Source organism: Misgurnus anguillicaudatus, chromosome 16, assembly GCF_027580225.2.
Source record: "Misgurnus anguillicaudatus chromosome 16, ASM2758022v2, whole genome shotgun sequence".
Classification (NCBI taxonomy): Eukaryota; Metazoa; Chordata; class Actinopteri; order Cypriniformes; family Cobitidae; genus Misgurnus; species Misgurnus anguillicaudatus.
In genome coordinates, this window is record NC_073352.2 from 13,896,047 (window position 1) to 13,915,992 (window position 19,946).

At 35.9% G+C, this 19,946-nt stretch overlaps 2 protein-coding genes across 2 annotated transcripts; both read left to right on the forward strand.

The window, feature by feature from the left end:
• Window positions 1–1,135: 1,135 nt before the first annotated feature.
• On the forward strand, window positions 1,136–3,352 carry gm2a (ganglioside GM2 activator). The gene is made up of 4 exons (XM_055178331.2): window positions 1,136–1,480; window positions 1,568–1,720; window positions 2,301–2,483; window positions 2,769–3,352. The coding sequence occupies exons 1-4, from the start codon at window positions 1,382–1,384 to the stop codon at window positions 2,925–2,927; spliced, it is 594 nt and encodes a 197-aa protein (XP_055034306.2). The 5' UTR covers window positions 1,136–1,381; the 3' UTR covers window positions 2,928–3,352.
• Window positions 3,353–8,761: 5,409 nt separating this feature from the next.
• Window positions 8,762–19,621, forward strand: ccdc69 (coiled-coil domain containing 69). The gene is made up of 9 exons (XM_055178330.2): window positions 8,762–8,918; window positions 14,056–14,122; window positions 14,541–14,716; window positions 16,469–16,556; window positions 16,736–16,809; window positions 16,926–17,027; window positions 17,125–17,244; window positions 17,599–17,696; window positions 18,644–19,621. The coding sequence occupies exons 1-9, from the start codon at window positions 8,871–8,873 to the stop codon at window positions 18,816–18,818; spliced, it is 948 nt and encodes a 315-aa protein (XP_055034305.2). The 5' UTR covers window positions 8,762–8,870; the 3' UTR covers window positions 18,819–19,621.
• Window positions 19,622–19,946: the final 325 nt, after the last annotated feature.

Below are 19,946 nucleotides of genomic sequence, written 5' to 3' on the forward strand. Positions count from 1 at the left end.
CCAATAAACGCAAACGACGTTATTGTTTTACTGTAAATCAGCAAATAGACAATTATTATAAGACAGTTATTTGTTGTGATATGGACTTTTAGCAATTAGCATAAGGTCAAAACCTACCTTGTTTACCTTCCAAAAAGTATTTAATTAATAAAAATAAACAGTTAACAGTAAATTCAGTATGTTGAGTCACAAAATCATAAAGAGTGTGAGGTAACACTCAAGCCACAGTTTCAAAACTGGTTTTGTAGATCATGATAGCTTGAGGATGGTGTTACAACCATAGAAAGAGAATTTTAGCCTATTACTGTGTCTGTGACATGCCAAAGGCGCCGCCATATTGTAGATGTCAGCATGTCTTAAACAAATAGAAGTAAATGGAACAGCTATGGTTTTACTGGAATAAAAGCACAATTGATATTAAGACATGGAAAATTTTTAATTGCAATAAAAAAATTGTGAAAAACAGTTTTTTGCCTTATTTATTTTTCTACATGTTATTTATATTCTAATGTTTCTATTTTCTGGGGTTTATTTATCTACTGTATGTATGTAAATACTCAGAGCTCCTTAAACCACAACAAATTGTGTGCACACTTGGCGAAAAAGTCAGATTTTGGTATTTCTTAGCATTGGAGTTTAGCGTTTGTTCTTGGGGGGCACCTACCGGCAAACAAGAGTACTGCAATACTTTACGATTAGCGAGAGAGTATTTAAATATGGTTTAAATGAAATAAAACCAATTTAGCCTTAAGTTACTCCGAAATTCAATATAAATTTTCATATTTTTATTTCATTAACAGCTCAGACAAAGTCATAATTGGCTCAACTCCCAAACTCCGCCTTTATGTCAGTCTTGACCTTCCCAATATGGCGGCGCTGTTGGCCTACATTTCAACGATCTGTCAAGTGATGTCTATGTATGTGGTACAGCCACACCTTTATGTTTTGTGCTAAAATGTTCACAAAATGTTCTAGGAGCAATAGGTGTTGTCAAATACGAAACACAAGACTTTGATTAATGGTGTTTGTTATTATTAATGAAGTGTGTAATGATGATGGTGATTAATAATCAGATGTTTTCCTCCTACCTTTAGGGGTCGCTGCTGCGCTCTACACCTCAGTGCTGTTGATATCAATGCGGAACAAAAACCATTCAAATACCACAACACATTCACATGATACTCTCACACACATACAGGGGGTACAGATGCCGCAGATTTTATGAGAGCTGGCATTGTCTTCATTGCTTCTGGATAAGGACTTTCACCCTGTCAGGTCTCCTCTTGCTGTGATTTCAGAGCATGCGCGATTTACATTTTGCGATTAACTAGAGAAAAAACGATACACTTTGCGTATTTGACTAACTTATATAGTGTGCAAAATGACACGCACTGTGTTTTTCGCTCTGTTCGCTGCAAACTGTTTTATACTGGAGAGCTCGTGCAGTTTTCAGAGCAGGGACATCCAGAGATTTACTAAGGTGAATGACTAATGTTAAAACATTGTAATAAACCATAATCAAGTGTAGTAGACTGATTTTTAATTGTTAATTTCTGTCATTGGTCAGGTGTTAGGGTTTTCTTGGGAAAACTGCGGTAAGCAAGGTGATGCTGCACAGATGAAGACACTGAAAGTCTCTCCCGATCCCATTTCTATTCCTGGACACTTGACAGCAGAGGCATCGGGCACCACATCCGTAGCGTTGACCTCTCCACTTTCTGTGAGTTAAGACAAAGTTTTGTCCTTGATTGGATTTTATCTGTCCTTTTCTGAAACAGAAAACATCTTTAAATAAATGATTTTTTATTTAATTATTCTCTTTGTTTAAAGAGGGGTTTTCAGAGTTTGGGTTTGGTCATGATCACTTCCTCTTCTGGGTTATAAAAACAGAATCACATAGCAGCACCTATATTTAGGAAGTAAGACCATGAGAAATATTTTCATTATAAACTATTTTTAAATTAAAAATATGGAAGTTAAAAACTACATTTGCAAATGCAAATATTTATTGTTTGCTAGTGTGAAGTTATGCAAAAAAAAAAAATTAAGAAAATGCTGAAATTTGTAATGTTTTATATGCTATCTTGCATGGTGAACCTCTGAACTGAGTTGTATCCCAGCTACTTTTATGGCCTGCTTTAATAGATCATTTTTATGACCTAAACATACAGTTTGATGTGTATCATGTGACTTTTGCATAGGATTGTAAACCTGCACATCCAAATTCAAACATGATAGAAAGCCATGAACACGGTACTTTAAGTACATATCACAGATCTCTTGATTTTTTTTTTTTTTAGGTGAATGTGACACTGAAAAGAGAAGTGGCTGGTTTGTGGGTGAAAATACCATGTATAGAGGAAATAGGAAGTTGTCATTATCCTAATGTCTGTGACTTGCTCGATCAACTATTTCCTCCAGGACAAGACTGTCCTGAGCCTCTGCATACATATGGCCTGCCCTGCCATTGTCCATTTAAAGCTGGTGAGTATGTCCTCCTGAGCTTGTTTCATGAGGTATTATTTGTACTGTTTCATGATGACTTTTTTATGATTTGTATTGTGAAGTTTTATAGTGGTTCTGTTTTACCTTTACATAAGAGTTTGTAGGGTAGTGAAATTGTATTGTGTACCCGAGAGTCTTTTGTTCCCTTTGGGACAGTCAAGTTTATTACAGTTTAAATGGTCTTTATGGCGCATCTGTAGTGTGTTTTATTTATTTTGTCTTTATTTTTTAAGTATAAAGCCATAACATCTTTTTTTTTCCAGGGTGACTACGCATTTCCATCGTCAGATATCACCATACCTGATATTGAACTCCCCAGTTTCCTGACCAATGGCAACTATAAAGTGCAGGGTGTTTTAGGAAGTTCTGACGGAGAGTTGGGTTGCCTCGATATCAGCTTTTCTTTACACTCCCAAAACTAACACAAACCGAGATCAAGGTTTCTGTTCCGGGTTTTGGGCTAGTGCTTGCATAGGCAAATGAGAAGTAGTGTACCAACCTAAAGGAGTTTATTACTGTACACGGTACAAATCAGTTTTAAGTGACAGAATCCACAGAAATTGTTGGCCTATTTGCTATACTTATTTTTAATTTCAAATCTTCATCTCATTATCTTATTCAATTGTATTTTAAATCAGCTCTAAAACCAGCAAACAATGAGATTTGTGATTACTGTAAATCACACTGTGATTACTACTGTTTGACTTGTAATCAGGTTTTTTAAATGAAGTTTTAAATACTGTAAGTGAGACTTTGTTCTCTTGCTGATTTGTATGCAGGTCTCATGTGATCAATTATGTTTTCTCAATCAGTGCTTTTTAATAAACAATTGAATTTTAGAAGTTTATGTCTGTTGTTTTCAACTTTTCCAGTAAGTAATGTTTGTTATTTATTTTTTAAAGAAATGTAACAATTTATCTCACATGATGGTCATTTTAGTCATACTTTTAAACACCACATAAAATTGGTGTGAGAGCTGCAGTTTTTATTCTGCACACTTGGGGGCGACAAACGCAGCTGTAGTAAAGGAAGTCAAAGTTTATGACCTCATTGTGAAAGGCAGTCTTACATTTTAAAATGTTGGTTAAACAAAATGTGTTCATTGAGTGATAAACATTTCTCATCTTGTAATCTTCACCAGCTGTTCGTTTTACATGAATGCTGAAATAATCAAGTTTGAATACCACATCACAGCATTTCCTTTAAAATTACTTTAAAGCTAGAAATTGAATTTGTGTTTTATTTTTAGGTGATTTTGAAACTGGGAAGAGAAGTGTAGGTGAAAATATAATGTATAAAAAAAGAATATAGAACTGGGAAGTAGTCATTATTCTATCTGTGACCTGCTCGATCAACTTATCCCTTCAAGAAAGGACTGCCAAAAGTTTGATAGCAGCTGTCCAATATGGTTCATATTTTGTATCATTGCACTCTAAAAATGGCTGGGTTATTTTGACCCATAATGGGTAAATATTGGACAGAACACGTGCTGGGCTAAAAATTGACAATTCTGGGTTGTTTTAACCTAACTGCTGAGTTATTATACCCCATGGTTGCATAACAACAACCCAACATTGGGTTATTTTTAACCCAGCACGTGTTCTGTCCAATATTTACCCATTATGGGTAGTTTTTTTAGTCTTTTATTTATTCTCAACACAAAAAATTATCTGTTCTAGTTGTTCCAAGATGTTTTAAAGGTCCCATTCTTTCTGTGTTTTCAAGCTTTGCTTGTGTTTACAGTGCACATTATAACATTTACATTTAGTCATTTAGCAGACGCTTTCATCCAAAGCGACTTACAAATGAGGTAAACAATAGAAGCAATTTTAGCAACACAAGAACAGCAATACATAAGTGCACTGAAAATAGTCTCATCAAGTCTAGTATACATAGCCATGGGTTGTTTGTTTTTGTTGCTTGTTTTTTTTTTTTTTTTTTGTAAAAATGTATAGATAGAGATCAAGAAAAAGGGAAAGATAGTAAGTCTTATATTAGGAAGTGAAGTAATGGTGGAAGAGATGTTCACGTTTCACGTGTAAAAAAAACATGGTATTTTACTAGTATAGTATTTTACTATACTATCTCTATAGTGCTGTTTTCACTATCCTAAAAACGGGCTGATGTCTTTCTTGTTCTATGAAGTCGCTCTTTCAGAAATACGTATCGAGTTCTGATCGTGTAGTTTGTTAGGGTGTTGTGATTCAATAGCAGCTTAGCTTAACAGAGCCATTTGAACCAAAGCTGGCGACTGACGTATTCCTGTGGGTGGAGTTTAGTCAAAAACTCTTTTATTGACATCATTCAATCAGGAAGTAGAGGGCTGTAGTCCAAACAGGCTGTACGCTTTGAAAGGGGAATTCTGTTCAAGTATAAAAATTCTGTTAAAATATATATATCTCCTGGCAGTGAACTTTAAGCTTTATAGTTTTCAGGTATTATTTATGCTCTATGCAACATTACACACTAATGGGATCAGGAAGAAAGTGACCTTTAAAGGTGCAGTGTGTAATTTTAGAAGGATCTCTTGAAAGAAATGCAAAATGATATACAAAACTATATTATCAGTTGTGTATAAAGACCTTTTAAAATGAATCGTTATGTTTTTATAACCTTAGAATGAGACGTTTTTATCTACATACACAGAGGGTTCCCTTACATGGAAGCCACCATTTTGTGCAGCCATGTTTCTACAGAAGCCCTTAACAGACAAACTTTTTTACTAAGCTGTCTCCGAGGATGACATTTTTGTCCAGTGGTGGCTATCGTAGCTTCTTTATGCATTTCAGAAGTGAGGGTTGGGACGTGGAGTGAGCTGGTGGTTGCAATTTGAAACCTTACCACTAGATGCCGCTAAAATTTACACACTGCACCTTTAAGTCTTTGTGTTTAGGGTTAAATGCATCATGGGGCAGTTTAATCAGGACTAAGCCTTAGTTACATTAGGACATAAGTAGTTTTACAAACAAATCTTACATAAAACAATACTGGTGTGCATCTTGAGACAAAACAATGGCACTGATATATGTTAAGATGTGTCAATACACTGTGTTTTTAAAATGAAGGCAACAAACATGCATTTTGGTCTGGGATACCGTATCTTCTGTTTCCAGGATTACGCAGTCGTCATCAGGGGTCTATAAAATATTGAAATGCATGCTGGGCTGACCTGCTTCGAAATACAGGCTGTTTTTAATATGCAAAGAATCTGGAAGCCTAAAGTTTCTAATTCAAAAATTCAAAACAGGTCAATTGTTTTTTCCATTACTGTCATCATTGTTTGCATTCCTGATTTTTACAGGCTGTCTTTAAAGTGTAATACAGCCCTCAATCCAGATGTCCAGGTGGATTGTCAAACAGAGCAGACGTCCACACAGAGCAAGACTAGCCATGTTCTTGAGTTTTACTGACAGCTAAACATGGATCTACCATCACTTGAAAAACATACCCCCCTCTCTCTCTCTCTTTATATATAAAGTCTCAAAGTATTACTTTTTAAAGTACCCCTTTTGAGACCTTAAGGTTTATACTATGCCTGGGGTCAGAAGGGGGTGGTGTAAGAGGGTTAATGGAAAGAATGTTATCTTCTGGTTGTCTAGGAGGCTGTGTCTGTTCTGTTTTAAAGAGCTGTGTTGCACAAAGCACTTTCAACACCCTGTGACACAGACTCTCTCACACTAGCACACTACATGCACCCAACAAAACTTGGAATGGGAAAAATATTTCAAATTAAGCATCATGTTTGTCTGGACACCATTTTATTTACAACACTGCGAGAAAGAAATTAAAAATGAAACCATTTTCCTATCTTGAATCATCCAGTTGCAAAACATGTCATCTTTTCATTTAAAATTTCAATTCAATTCAATGCATGCTAAAGATTGCATAAGTAAAACTTTAAAATGACCTGATTTTAAAATAACATGACCTCTTATGTGATAACCCTGTTAACTCTGGCATGTCATATGCTAAATACAATCATGCAGTATTATTAGATTACATTGTTTTTTGTTCTTGTAGATAACTGCAGACCTTATCTAACAGACAGCTAACTTTATTATTGTCACCAAGACTCTGCTGCAGCTGCCCGTCAATGGAAAATTTGTCATCACGCAGACTTCTGAGCAACAACTGCTCTATCGCTTTTATGACTGATAACAGACCTGCTATAAATAGGGGGAGTTTTGCCAAAAATAAAAGTCTCAATTTACCCAAATGATCCGAAGCCAATGTATCACATTAGTGCCTAATATACACTAAATAAGAGACCAAAATAGATATCTCTGATACTACTGTATACACCATATACAGCAGTGAATGTGATTACATCAGATATCATGTTTTGTCCACTGTAAGGTGGACATTATGATGGCCAATTCATTTTCAATAGTTTAAATATCAGTCGCATTCTTGCTCTCAATTTAGTTCACACTTAATGTTTAACTCATCTGTAATCAAAATGACACGAGTGATGAAATTTAAACTGGTGACCAGTATAAACAATGCCTGTTATGTTTACATTCAGCATGCGCATCCACATATCTCTGGACTGTGCTATGGCTCATTGCTGTTTTGACAGTTTCTCTAAACAGAATTCCTCTGAATCAACAGGGTGACAGTATAGTATATAGTCCTATACACAAACCCCTGTTATGACCTGTAATAGCCTCTATGATATTACCCTTTTGTAGAACTATCAAATATAGAAATTTTAGCTTTACATTTTCACTGTGTGAAAACTGAGAATTGCATGATGAAAAAACACTACCTCTACCTTTTTGACTTCAAGGTCCCCCCATGGTCCACAACAATATTTTAAAGCCCCCCACTCACAAATTCTACACTGTAAAACTTGAGCTTGACATAACTTAAAACATGTATTGCCTACCTGTTATAAAAATAAAAAAACACTGAAAACATGTTGTTTTTTAGTAGTTTTAGGTTATTTTAATGCTTGTTTTCCTTCATTTTAAATAATTAAAGTCATCTCCTGACCACTGTAAAGAAAAATGCAGCATGATGTTAAAACAACAACTTGGTTTTGCAAGTCAAGTTTTGACTTTTGATAAATTGACATAACTTATAAAAACAAGTTGAAATTGTTCAACATTATTTGTTAAATTAAAATAACATAAAATATATGTTGATGTGACATAATTTTTTACAGTGTGTCCTGTCCCCCTGGTTGAGAAACAATAATGTCCATAATAGTTCAAAGGGCACCTATTTTTATTGCAAAAAAATACCATTATTGTGTATATTTGGTATAGTACAATGTGTTCGCGTCATTTATGCTTAAAAAACACATTATTTTCCACATACGTACATTTTTGTAGCTCCAGATTTCACTCTCTTCCTGAAGCGCACTGATTTTGTACAAAACTGTGTCCCTGATTGGCCAGCTGATTGGTACATTGTAATTGGCCTGAATACCGCTGACATCAGCCGTAAATGTGACGCTCCTTACCATGTTTGAAAGATTTGCTCACAATGCAATGCTAAAGAAGTTAACTTACAGGCTGAGTCCTAAGTGGGAGGAATTATGATAATGTCAGTCTTGTCTACATCACCAATCCCAAGAAGTAAACTGTTTGCCTACAATCCGTGTGTTTGTTGTAGTCCAAGAAAAGAGATTTACCTTGGAAACAATAACTTGCGCCATCGTTTACTTTGGGATTTGTACCTTTTGCATATCATTAACTACTAATAAACACTTACACACCCAAGGAAATTTTCCATTTATTAATAAAACTTCAAGTGCACACCAAGGCAAAAACTTATGAGAGAAAAGTTTATCACAGATTCTCAGTGTAGAGTTAGGAGGAGATGCACAAATGTGACCATAGGTCATTTTTGTGATTTACTTTTTAACATAAAAAAAACATTCTGTGAAAATATAACACTTATATCTTTATTATTGACTAAGTAAGATCGTGTACTGAAATCAATGTAAAAGCAATGACTGAAATCAAACTTTGATACTCCAAAATCTCAAAATTAAATTGTGAGACTTCAACCTTTTAGTAAGACAGTTTATTGAACATCATCCAGTCAAAACACACTTAAGTTACAAAAATTAATTATGCAAAATAATGTATATGTCTGCATTTTTTTCCTTTGTTAAGGAACTCAACAGTACAATAGTTTTGGTATATTCGAGGAAGTTGCGGCTGACGGCAATTTGCGCATCTGTGTACAGATTCTTTGTTGTTTTATGCGTTTTTGTTACGCAGCCGTGACTCGGAAGATCCCGCCCATCGCCCCTCTTCTGCGCATCAACGATCAATGAGAGAGCTCATATTTGAAAAAGGGTTAGGCGATCTGTTACTACACACAAGAAAGGGGGGCAGGCAAAGCAGAGGAGCATGGGTTGTCACAACAGCAAAGTTTGTGGCCAAGTCTCCCGGAAAAAGGTACGTTTTTAATTTTCGTTCAGCATCTTCAGTGAGTTCACAAATGATACAAAGTTGCAATTTGACTTTTGAGGCGTTACAGATGTATGCACCACGTGTGAATGATATCTGTACTGTGAAAGTCTCTCTTGTTTTGTTATTTCAAATCACTTGTTACTTCCTCTCTAATGCGTTAGTCGACGTGAAAGCTCTCTTGTTAGTTTCTCGACTTGTGAAAGTTTTAATTAGAAACAGATGCCGGTTTACTTTAAAATGTGCTTTTGATATGAGCAACGGCCAGTTAAAGACGTTTTATCTGGGATGTTCGTGTGATAATTTTGTTTCAATTTAAATAGTTCCGCATTTACGTTAAAAGAAACGCCAGTATTGCAATCACTGCACGTTTAAAATTACATTTTTGTTTTAATGTGCGGGAAAAACTAATGCATTCTTGTGACATCTGGCTCGAGCTTTCATTAGCCCAGACTGCTGAAGGATTCAATACAGTGGGCTTGAACGTGATATGCACTCTCCCAAGTTTCTCACTGCCAATTTTAATGTGCCCTATAAAGTGACCCACACCAGACAGACAGTGTTCATTTGGTCCTGTTAATCACATAGCCATGTGTCAGTATACTTGACATGGACAACTGGAAACGTGTAAAAGTCTCTGAAGACTAAACAGAGAAAGCTTTACACTTACAATCTGCACCAGATGCATTAAAAGCACCTAACCACATGACTGTGAAGTGTAATAAAGCCAAGAGTTCATTAAAGTTTCAGAACATTTGGTTCCTTGCTAAAGAGAGCCTTCAAATGCACGAAATGGTGTTGTGGATTAAACTGATTAAACTGAATTATGTTATGAAAGCAGTTCATGGCCTTGGTGTTTAGTTCGTGATTTATTTTTGGAAAGTAATCCTGCTTATTAATTGTATACTGTGAAATGAAGCGGTGTAGACCTTTATTATGTGCAAAATTACATAAAATGCTATTTGTGCCTTTTAATGCTTGAATTAAGGGATTTTGTTTTTGAACCAGGATTTAACATGAGACTTTTTGAGTCTGTATTCAAACTTTTGAAAGTGAACAGTCATATTACATGTAAACATACTTGACAATGGTTTATGCACAAGTAAGCTATTTCAATAGATCTAATATAATTCAGCTGTAGTGCCAACCCAATACATTACAGTATAAAAAATGCATTATACAAAAGTAAACACATCACTTCCTTAAAATCAAACAATTAAAATGTTTTTATTATTATCAGTAGTGTACGTGGTCAGACAATATTAGGGCTGGGCGGTATATCAAGTTTTGGTTATCTGTATTTTTCCCACCAGGATACGTGCGTGATGAGACCATATCGGTATTGTCTGACTCTGATATAACCCTTCTTCTTTGCAACAAAAATGTACACTGCATGTTGTGCAGCTGTATATTTTCAAATAGGAAGGAACCCCCGTCTTTACATTTTATTTTTATCATGTGCTGTTTAACAAAGGTGACCGTGACATCTCATTGAATAGTTTCTCAATATGCAATCTTGTCTGTACTTGTGAACTTCATCAGTCGCGGCCCAAGTACTGTTCCATTGCCAAGTTCACATAAACTCAGGATGTGTTCTTGATTCGGCTCTTTTATTGAGGATGCATTGGTAGGTGACTTGTGTGGAACCAAATGCATTTTGCGGAAACTGCCAGAAAACTGCATAAAAATTACTGTTTATGTGTCGCATAGTATTATTTTAGGTGAGAATATATATGTAAACTTGAATTCTGGGGTCAGTTTGTAAATATAACGCCCATATTTAAAGAGCACCAATTATCCGATTCACGTTTTCACATTTCCTTTGGTGTGTAACTGTGCATTCATACCAGACGCGGAAGATATCCTCGCGTGGTTGGACGATTGAACATTTGAGTTTGAATTCTAATAATTTGAGACATTCACGTGTAAATCTGCGTCAAGGGAGGGGCTTATATAGCTCAAATTGAGTAAACTTACCAGATTGTTCAACCTCCTCACTCACTTTCTTCCAAACAAGATTCTTTTAATTCCTGTAAAAGTAATAAAGTATGATGATGATTGTCCTCCATTGTTGTTTTGTTTTTGTGCCTCCGCTCGCTTCCTGTAATCTTGTCACTGCTAGAGCAAGCTCCTGATTGGTTAATGCGGTGCGAAAATCTGCCAAAGGTACAAACCCCAAAGTAAACGATGACACAAGTTATCATCTCCAACGTAAATTTCTTTTCTTGGACTACAACAAACACGGATTGTAGGTAACAGTTTACTTCCTGGAATTGGTGATGTAGAGAAGACCGACATTATCATAATTCCTCCCACTTTGGACTGTAAGTTAACTCCTGTCAGCAACTAAATCTTTTAAACATGGTAAGGAGCGTCACATTTCTGGCTGACGTCAGAGGTATTCAGGCAAATCACACCGTACAGATTAGCTGGCCAATCAGAGACAGAGCTTTTCAAATCCATGCGTTTCAGGAAGAGAGTGAAATCTGGAGCTACAAAAATGTACGATTTGTGGTAAATAATGTGTTTTTGAACCATAAACCACGCGAACACATTATATTATACCAAATGCACAAAATAACGTTGTTTTTTAGCAATTTTGCTACGACATTATCAGAGATGTGATTTCCAGTGGGTGGAAAATGACTAGGGTTGCAAATGGGCGTAAAGTTTCCGGTAATTTTTCGGAATCTTTCCATGGGAACATAATCTGGGGAATTTTGGAAATATTCAAAATTGGAAACTTAATGAAAATTTATGGTAATTATTTTGAAATTAAGGAAAATTATATAAACTATCATTTAAAATAATTAAAACTTGTGTTTGATCATATTCATAAGCAAACATGCATGCAAGGTTATACACATTTTGAAGAATCCTGATACTTGCGCTAATAAAGCCTGAATTTATTTGATCAAAAATCCTTCAGAAATCATTCTAATATGAATTAGCATGTTTTGAAAGAATGCAGGGTGAGTGGCCTCAATGGCCCTTTAGTAAGCTGTGTGCATGTGACTGAGGAATTTGCAGGGTAGAAATTCAACTGAAATTGCATAAAATCTTATGCTAGAGATATTTTTAAGTTCCCTGTTATAGACGGTTTCATCGGACGCACGTGATACACGCCTGGATCCGAACTTTACCTCCGGTTTCGTTTTTTAATGGTCTGACTAGTTGCTAAACTGATCTCTTGAACAAATGCCTCGTCGAAACCGAAACATTTGTTATTTTCCTAGGTAATCTATGTGTTGTTGTTTTTTGCTTGTTACATAAATAAACTATGTTTAAAGTACTTTGTTGTTATTTATGATTAGCAGAGTTTACCGGAAGTTACGTGCGGACCGCGACAGCCGCTTGTTTATGTTGTTACTGCTGAAACCGTCTAGGCAACTCTTCCAGTTATTTCCCATGGAAAGTTTCTAGCACTGAATATTCCCAGAATTGTGCAACCCTAAAAATGACTAGATACAAAAATAGCATGCAATAAAATAATGTTGATAATGTAAATAATGATCTCATTATATGAGTTGTGCAATGTTAAATTCAGTTAAAATATGCTGGGAAGCTTGGGTAAACCCACAGGCAGATCGCAGAATGTCTCATTTCTCACAAAGATGCATCCTTGGGTGAGTTAGTTCACCCAAGGTTGCCTGGCCTCGTCTCCACAAACGCAAGTCAGTTCTTTGCATTCTTGGACTTGAGAAACAGCCTTTGACCTACATGTAAACATGATTTCCACTTTGTAGAAAATACAAAGCGTACCGTCACTCATTCCAAAATTACTGAGATGTAAATTTGGGTCAGTATCTTTCAGCCTTAGCCAATATGCAAAACTATTCTTTTTTTATACAGTTGACTGAATAGAAAAACTGTCATAAATGAACAACAACACAAATGTTATTTAATCTCTAATATGTATTTTATCTTTATGTTCTTAAAATATGTTGTTTTTACGAATGAGGGCTTGCCAGTGCAACCTGTCCATGTTTTGTATCTGCCTAATTTGGCTATGTTTACCAAGTGACTGGGTTTGCACAAAACACTTTTTGGAGTTTGCATGGACGCACAAGCCTTTTATCACCAAACGATATATGGAAAGTGTTGTTTTCCTTTTAAATATTTAAACATCTACATTGCTGTTGATTATACACAGTCATAGGGTTAGATGCATAACTTTTTTTGTATGTATTTATTCATGCTGTATACAACCAAAATAGAACTGACCAATGACCCATATTAGATCAAATGGGATTTATATCGCATGCAGCAATGTCATGATTTAATTCCACAAATATCAGCTTTGGTTAGTTTATGGGTTCAACTCCAACACCACATACTAGTTACTGTACAATACATGGCTAACATACTCATTAGATTGCATAACACCCAAAAGTCATAAAGCAGTAAATAGGTTTGTGTCTTTTGTGACTCTTGCTGGAGGGTGTTACCTTTAATTGAATTATGAATTGGTGAGCCTCAAATTTGAGCTGCAAACAAAAGATTGAGAGAGATTATGCACTGGTTTGATGCCATGATGTGGGTTTATGGGCCTGTTGTTAGCAGACAGACATTTGGTGTGTACACTTCAAAACATTAAATCACTACTGAACAGGTCTGGCCTTGAGAAATCTTTAAACAGTCACACCGCAATGCGACATTCTTTACTTACGAATATATAAACGTCTTTACATTTCAATGCTTGCTCAAAGGAAAATGTTAAAGCAAACAACATCCAGGAGAGACGTTGCAGTATTTTATGGTTAAGTTTAGGCTGTGACATTTCAGTAAGCCTTTATATTTTGTTTACCTGTCTTTCTGTTTTAATGTTTAATGTAGATTGGATCTAGCAATGCAAAACCTGTAGTTTAGTGATTTAAAAAAAAATGCAGCATTTCATTTGCTTACGAATATGCACTGCATTACTGTAAGTGATTTAAAGGTGATGTCATGGTTGTGCAATCTCCTGAGCACATATTTTGCTGGCGATGTAAGACTGGTTTGGAATGTAACAAATATTGACATGCACAAAACCTTTCGGTTAAGTTGCACACATTTTGCTTTTGAATTATTGATTTAGTATCTACAGATATAAATGAGTAACATGTATGTATTCCTGTTCATTCAGAAGAAAAATAAAGCAAAAGAAGGTGTGAAGCAAACAAAGGAGGACATCAATCTTCAGGATGGGAGTGGTAAGTGATTTCCCTGAACCATTTTCTGGGAATGTACTGTATCAGGGCTATAGTTTTTGTGTATCTGTCTTTTTAGATAAACAAGATGACTAAAACCATCGTGACTGTAGTATCCTGGATACAGATTTCTTTACAATAAAACATTTTAATGAACCATAATTTACCTGTCGGGCACCATGTCATTAAATAAAAGCAGTATATGTCACAGTTAACGTTTAAACGGTTGTTTACACCTTGCATGTCCTGTGTTATTTATTATATATCAAGTATTTTTTATGTACCTATGATCCCATGTGCAGAGACCACCTAATGCGCTTGTGTTGCTGCCTCTGGGCAAACCTGGCATTGTTTTATGTAGCTAATGTATCAGACATACCCTTAAAAGAAAAACATGTTGTTTTCAATTGTGCTCCACTAGCTGTACTTTCATCTGAGGAGCAATGCTCTGACTTGGAGAGTCAATTAAAGGCTTACGAATGGCAGCTAAAGATCCTACATGCAGTTTTGACGGCTTCGGGAGACCAAGAGAGAGACAAGCTCCTCAAGGACCATCCTGGAGATGTTTGTACATTGGTCCACAGGATTACAGAGAAGGTAGAGAAGCCATTATGAGTCTTAAACCTATTCATAATGAAAACGCCATCTGTGTATTTGATCCTACAGTATATTATTTTTTTTAATGAATGGAAAACTTCTCGAGTACATGTAGCTTCAAGTTAAAATCCATTCAGGTAAGACTAGTATTTTGATCCCAGATTATGTCAGCAACTTGTTATTATAAAGCTGCCAGTGGTGATAAACAATTCGTGCTTTTCCATTAACACATAATTGGGAACTTAACTGATTGTATGCACGTTTGTTCTGATGTCTGTATAGGGCTTGAGAATCAGTGCTTTTGTACATCTGTCCTTGCGTTAACCCCTGACCAACAATGGTAAACCTGTTTGCAGGGAGGGATGTTATTCATTGCCCTGGAAGGAGGGCTGGTTTGTATGTTTAAACATACAGCAGAACATGACTTGTTTTAACAAGGAAGAACAAAAGATGACGTGTCCTGACTTTTTTAATATAATATGGTTTTGTTTAAAAACATAATATTACATAATGTACAGAACTGTACCTGTAACTGTTCTTGCAATGATATAGTGACCATATATAAATAATTCTCAGTCTCTATTAGAATACAACCAAATTTGTATGCAATATAAAATTATAAACTAACGTGTGAAGTATTTAGTGTAAGCTCCCCTTATACTTGCGCAATAACAGAACCTGCAGGCAGTTTTACACCTAAATGAAATTGAATTCTAATGACTTCACTCTTCCCAAAAGAGTTTTTAAAGTGACACTTTACTTTTTTTGAAAATAGGTTAATTTTCCAGCTTCCCTAGAGTCAAACATTTGATTTTTACTGTTTTGGAATCCATTCAGGCAATCTCCAGGTCTGCCGGTACTACTTTTAGCATAGCTTAGCATAATCCATTGAATCTGATTAGACCATTAGCATCGCGCTCAAAGATGACCAAAGAGTTTTCGATATTTTTCCTATTTAAAACTTCAAACTTCTGTAGTTACAACTTGTGCTAAGACCGTCGGAAAATTAAAAGTTGGGACTTTCTAGACCAGGGGTGGGGAACCCCGGTCCCGGAGGGCCACTGTCCCGCAGAGCTCCGCTCCAACCCCAATCAAACACACCTGAAAAATTTAATTCAAGTCTTCACGATCACTTGGAAATTAAATTCAGGTGTGTTTGATTAGGGTTGGAACTAAACTCTGCAGGACAGTGGCCCTCCAGGACCCAGGGTTCCCCACTCCTGTTCTAGACTAATATGGCTAGGAACTATACTCTCATTCCGGCGTAATAATCAAGGATTTTGATATTAAGCAGCACCCAAACATAGTCCCCTGATAGCTTTCAATAGCAGGGGACTATTTTTGTGCACTGCGTAATATCATTGCGCCATCGCATGTTTCTTGAAATGATGAATCACGCACATGACGGGCTAAGTGCATGTTGTGATGAGCTTTGCATCATGCACCCTCGAAAAAGAAGTCGCCGGCTGCCACTGCTACATACACCATAGGTCACCATTTTGCACTGCCGTACTTCTACATTAGTCCTAAACAGACAAACTTCTCTAAAGAGTGCGTTTTGTGACAATGTCCAGTGGCGTTACTGTATCTTCTCGATGTGTGTCGAAAGAGAGGCCATTGGCTGCAATTCACAATCTCTCCACTAGATGGTGTTAAAAATCTACACAGTGGACCTTTAAATACTGCAACCCTGTCACTGTTATTCTATCATGCTATATCATATTTTGCTATGCATGTCCTGTGTGTGAACAGGTGAAGACCGAGATAACTGCTGATCTAAGTGATCTTCATGAAAAACAGATGAGGAGCACCGCAGAACAGCATCAGAAAGAAACCGAAGGTCAGACAGTAGAGCCCATCTAATGGTCACTAACAACAGCTGCCACTATGTGAATGTATTTGTGTCTCACGAAACGGACAAGAAGGCATCTGCCAGGATCATCCATGTCAATCTAGAACCTATTTATGTACATCTAGTCATTTTCGGTGTAGAAATGTGAATTGATGTTTACTTAACAGAGCTAAAGCAATCACACGACGAGGAGAAGAATGTTTTAAATGAATCTCATGCAGCGGCTCAGAATGCTTTGAAGGTAGCACCACTATTCAGATTTGCTTTACTTTCTTAAGAATTGACTTGATATACTGCGCCTCCCAATTTAAGCCAGTCATAGCAAAAGTGATTCATCTAAACTTTCTGTGAACTTAGGAACAGATTGAAAGTCTGACATCAGAGCTGCGGCATTTCAATGAGTTAAAGCGTAAAGCTGAAGAGTCCACGCTCAGGAGAGACCTTCAGAGAAATATTGAGGTTTGTTGTTGCAAAAATAAAGATTATCAAAGCACATATCAGATAAGTGTGGTTTCAAGATACAGTTCATTTAGTTGCATCTATTGTGCTGTATCAGACCCATGGCAGCCCTGGAGGATTCTGGGAGCAGGAGCAGGAGAGCCTGTTGTTCGTCATTGAAATGAAGCGTGAACGTTTACTGGACCAGGGAAACAAGCTGCTGCAGATGGAAACGCTGGTACGAACTCTTTTATTTTAATTTATTTATTATGTCGGTCTTTAAAAAAAAAGTTTAAAGAAAGTTGTTGTGTATTTTGCTATGTGCATTAATCAAGTGGAACGATATTTTTAGCCTTTTTCTTTTGCCAAAGGTTAGTGGCCCCGATCCTGACTTAACATTGTAATGTGAACATTTTTTTACAGAAATGAGAGCAGGTGCATGCTATTTGTTTAGTCATGGTGTATATTTGCATGTGGCGTGTGGTTTGCAAAATGAAATGCGCAATTGACCAGATGAACATTAAAAACTAGTTAAGAGCCATGATAAAGAACAAGTTTTTATGATGTTCTGCTTCTTCATTTTGATTGTCAGGTTGAGAAGAATCTTTCATTGGAAGATCAACTCCTGCATGTTTTACAACAGAATGAAGACTTCAGGGTCCGGATGGAAAACTATCAAAGCCTCATACAGTACGACTTCACTGCACTCACTTCACTGCTTAGCACAGTGGTTCTCTTTATTAAATTAATTACATTTTGGGTAATTGAACCTCAGAAAAATAAGGCTACTAACCGACAGCACTACATTGTAGCATATAATATGTTTTGTTTAATTCAAATTTTAAGTTTGGGATCGTTTTGTCATACAGCGAAGGAATGTACCATACACAAGGGGAGGGGGTACACAGACCGAAAAGTTTAAACTTTTAAATTTTGCTATAGTTTTGAATAACTCAAAAATATATTTAAAGTTAATATTTTAAGATATTTTAAATTTATTTTAAATTTATTTTAAAATATCTACAGGTATCGTTTCATTTTTCCCTCATATTAAAAAGTGTTTGTTTTTTATTACATGAAAGTATTGTTTTTAAATCTTTAATCCAAATCTTTGAATATAGCGCCACCTGGCGTTTTAATTTAGTAATATTTCCCTTTAAATTTGAGATTAATTACATGTCAGTTGTTGCTTCAAGGTGTAGTTCACATAAACTAAATGAAGAAGAAAAGATCTATTTATTTATAATTTAATTACTATTTTTCATCCTTAATTACATTAATTCATTAATTACTTAATCTTTATGACTTTATGACTGAAAGAAAAACATTGCTGCTTTCATTCCTGAAACTCATGCTTAAAGTCACCAAAGTCGGATTTATACATTTAAATATTATTTTGTGTCACATATTTTAGTAATAATCTGCTTGATCTTGTTTACAAAAATGAGTCTGAACTTCTGCTTCTCTCCTTAATGGGCAAAAAAAAGTCAGATGTCAAGATTCTTTTTAAACCTATAATCATATACCTATAAGTTATTCTTCCACAGCAGATAATGGTAATGCATGTTTGGAGCACCATAAGGGTGTGTGATGACAGAATGTTTGGTTGAACTAAACCCTGTTCTTTGTTTTTGCAGGCAACTATCCAGAGAGCAGATTGACCTGCAGGAGGCGCTGGAGAAACAGTCTGTGCAGAACCAGAAGCTCAGCCAGGAGAAAGAAGAGTTGCTCTTTAAACTTATACACCGCAGAGACTCATGCTCTTCGTTTCACCTTTCATCTATTGTACCCACAGAAGTGTCGCCCAGCTGACCTCAAAATCATCCCTGACACATGTTTCATATGTTACGGTGCCTTGTTTTTTTATGCCGGTTTTATGGAGTGCTGTGCTGAAATGGACCTAATCACTGCATTTATCATTTTATCTGGCAAAACAAATATTTTTTGTACAGTTTAAGATTTTATTTTAAAGGACTTATCAGGTATATTAATTCCGTTTTAAAATGACTGTAGATGTAATTCAGCAGTTATGTTTTTTTGTGGTACACAATTTAGTAACCACTCATGACTGTAGGTATTTCTTTTCATGTTTTTTTGTGTCCAGGAAATGGCAGTCAAGCAGGTTTTCTGTGTATGTGCAAATATGATTATAATTTTTGAAGCAAGAAGCACTTATATGTGTAGCATGAGGCTTTGGGATCTTTTCAGATGCACTTGCACTTTTAAATCAGTGGTTTTATTTGTAAGAGACATGATCGGCCTCTGCAAGGTTTTAGCGAATACCAGTACTTTCAATCTACACCTTCCAGGCTTTCAGAAAGTTTTCATTATTATTGCTTAACAATACCTCTAAACATATTTTAGGCAGATATGTTTTGTTTTTGCCACAGTACCTGTAATGGTCTGTGTGCCATTATTATGATTTTTGCTTCTGATTTGATTTTTAAAGCATTTCAGAAGCAACAAAAGTAGCTTTATTGCCCGTGTGCCCATATTGTTTTTTGTAACGATTCTAAATCTTCTGCCATATGTTAATGTCTGAATCAGTGCCTTTAGTGAATGGTGTTACTTTGAAAACCAAGCAATAAATCTGCATCTTAGGTACTGTATTGTTACATTAAGCATCTTATTCCACAAAAGCTGCAGATAAAGTAAATAATTGCATTGGGGAAGTTACACATAAATAACATCAAATGACATAAACAGTTATATGCAGGGAAATGTTTAGTCATTCATTCTGATTATAGGGATGTTTTCCGGTTTATTACAGTTCTGTTCCCAATTAAATATGACGTCAACTCAACCATCCCTCTAGTCTAGAATGTACAATAATATGTAGACAAAATTTTAACTAAAGCACACCTCTTCAAACACCCCACTTGTATCCGTATTTTTACATGGTAACACTTGCATACCTTGTCCCTAGGGGGCGCAAAGACT

Bases quoted from the DNA above. Each gene is read 5' to 3' on its own strand.
- gm2a (XM_055178331.2), top strand. From the start codon at position 1,382: ATGACACGCACTGTGTTTTTCGCTCTGTTCGCTGCAAACTGTTTTATA. The intron at 1,481-1,567 runs GTGAATGACTAA...GTCATTGGTCAG, and splicing joins ACATCCAGAGATTTACTAAG to GTGTTAGGGTTTTCTTGGGA. The intron at 1,721-2,300 runs GTGAGTTAAGAC...TTTTTTTTTTAG, and splicing joins CGTTGACCTCTCCACTTTCT to GTGAATGTGACACTGAAAAG.
- ccdc69 (XM_055178330.2), top strand. From the start codon at position 8,871: ATGGGTTGTCACAACAGCAAAGTTTGTGGCCAAGTCTCCCGGAAAAAG. The intron at 17,028-17,124 runs GTTTGTTGTTGC...GTGCTGTATCAG, and splicing joins ACCTTCAGAGAAATATTGAG to ACCCATGGCAGCCCTGGAGG. The intron at 17,697-18,643 runs GTACGACTTCAC...TTGTTTTTGCAG, and splicing joins AACTATCAAAGCCTCATACA to GCAACTATCCAGAGAGCAGA.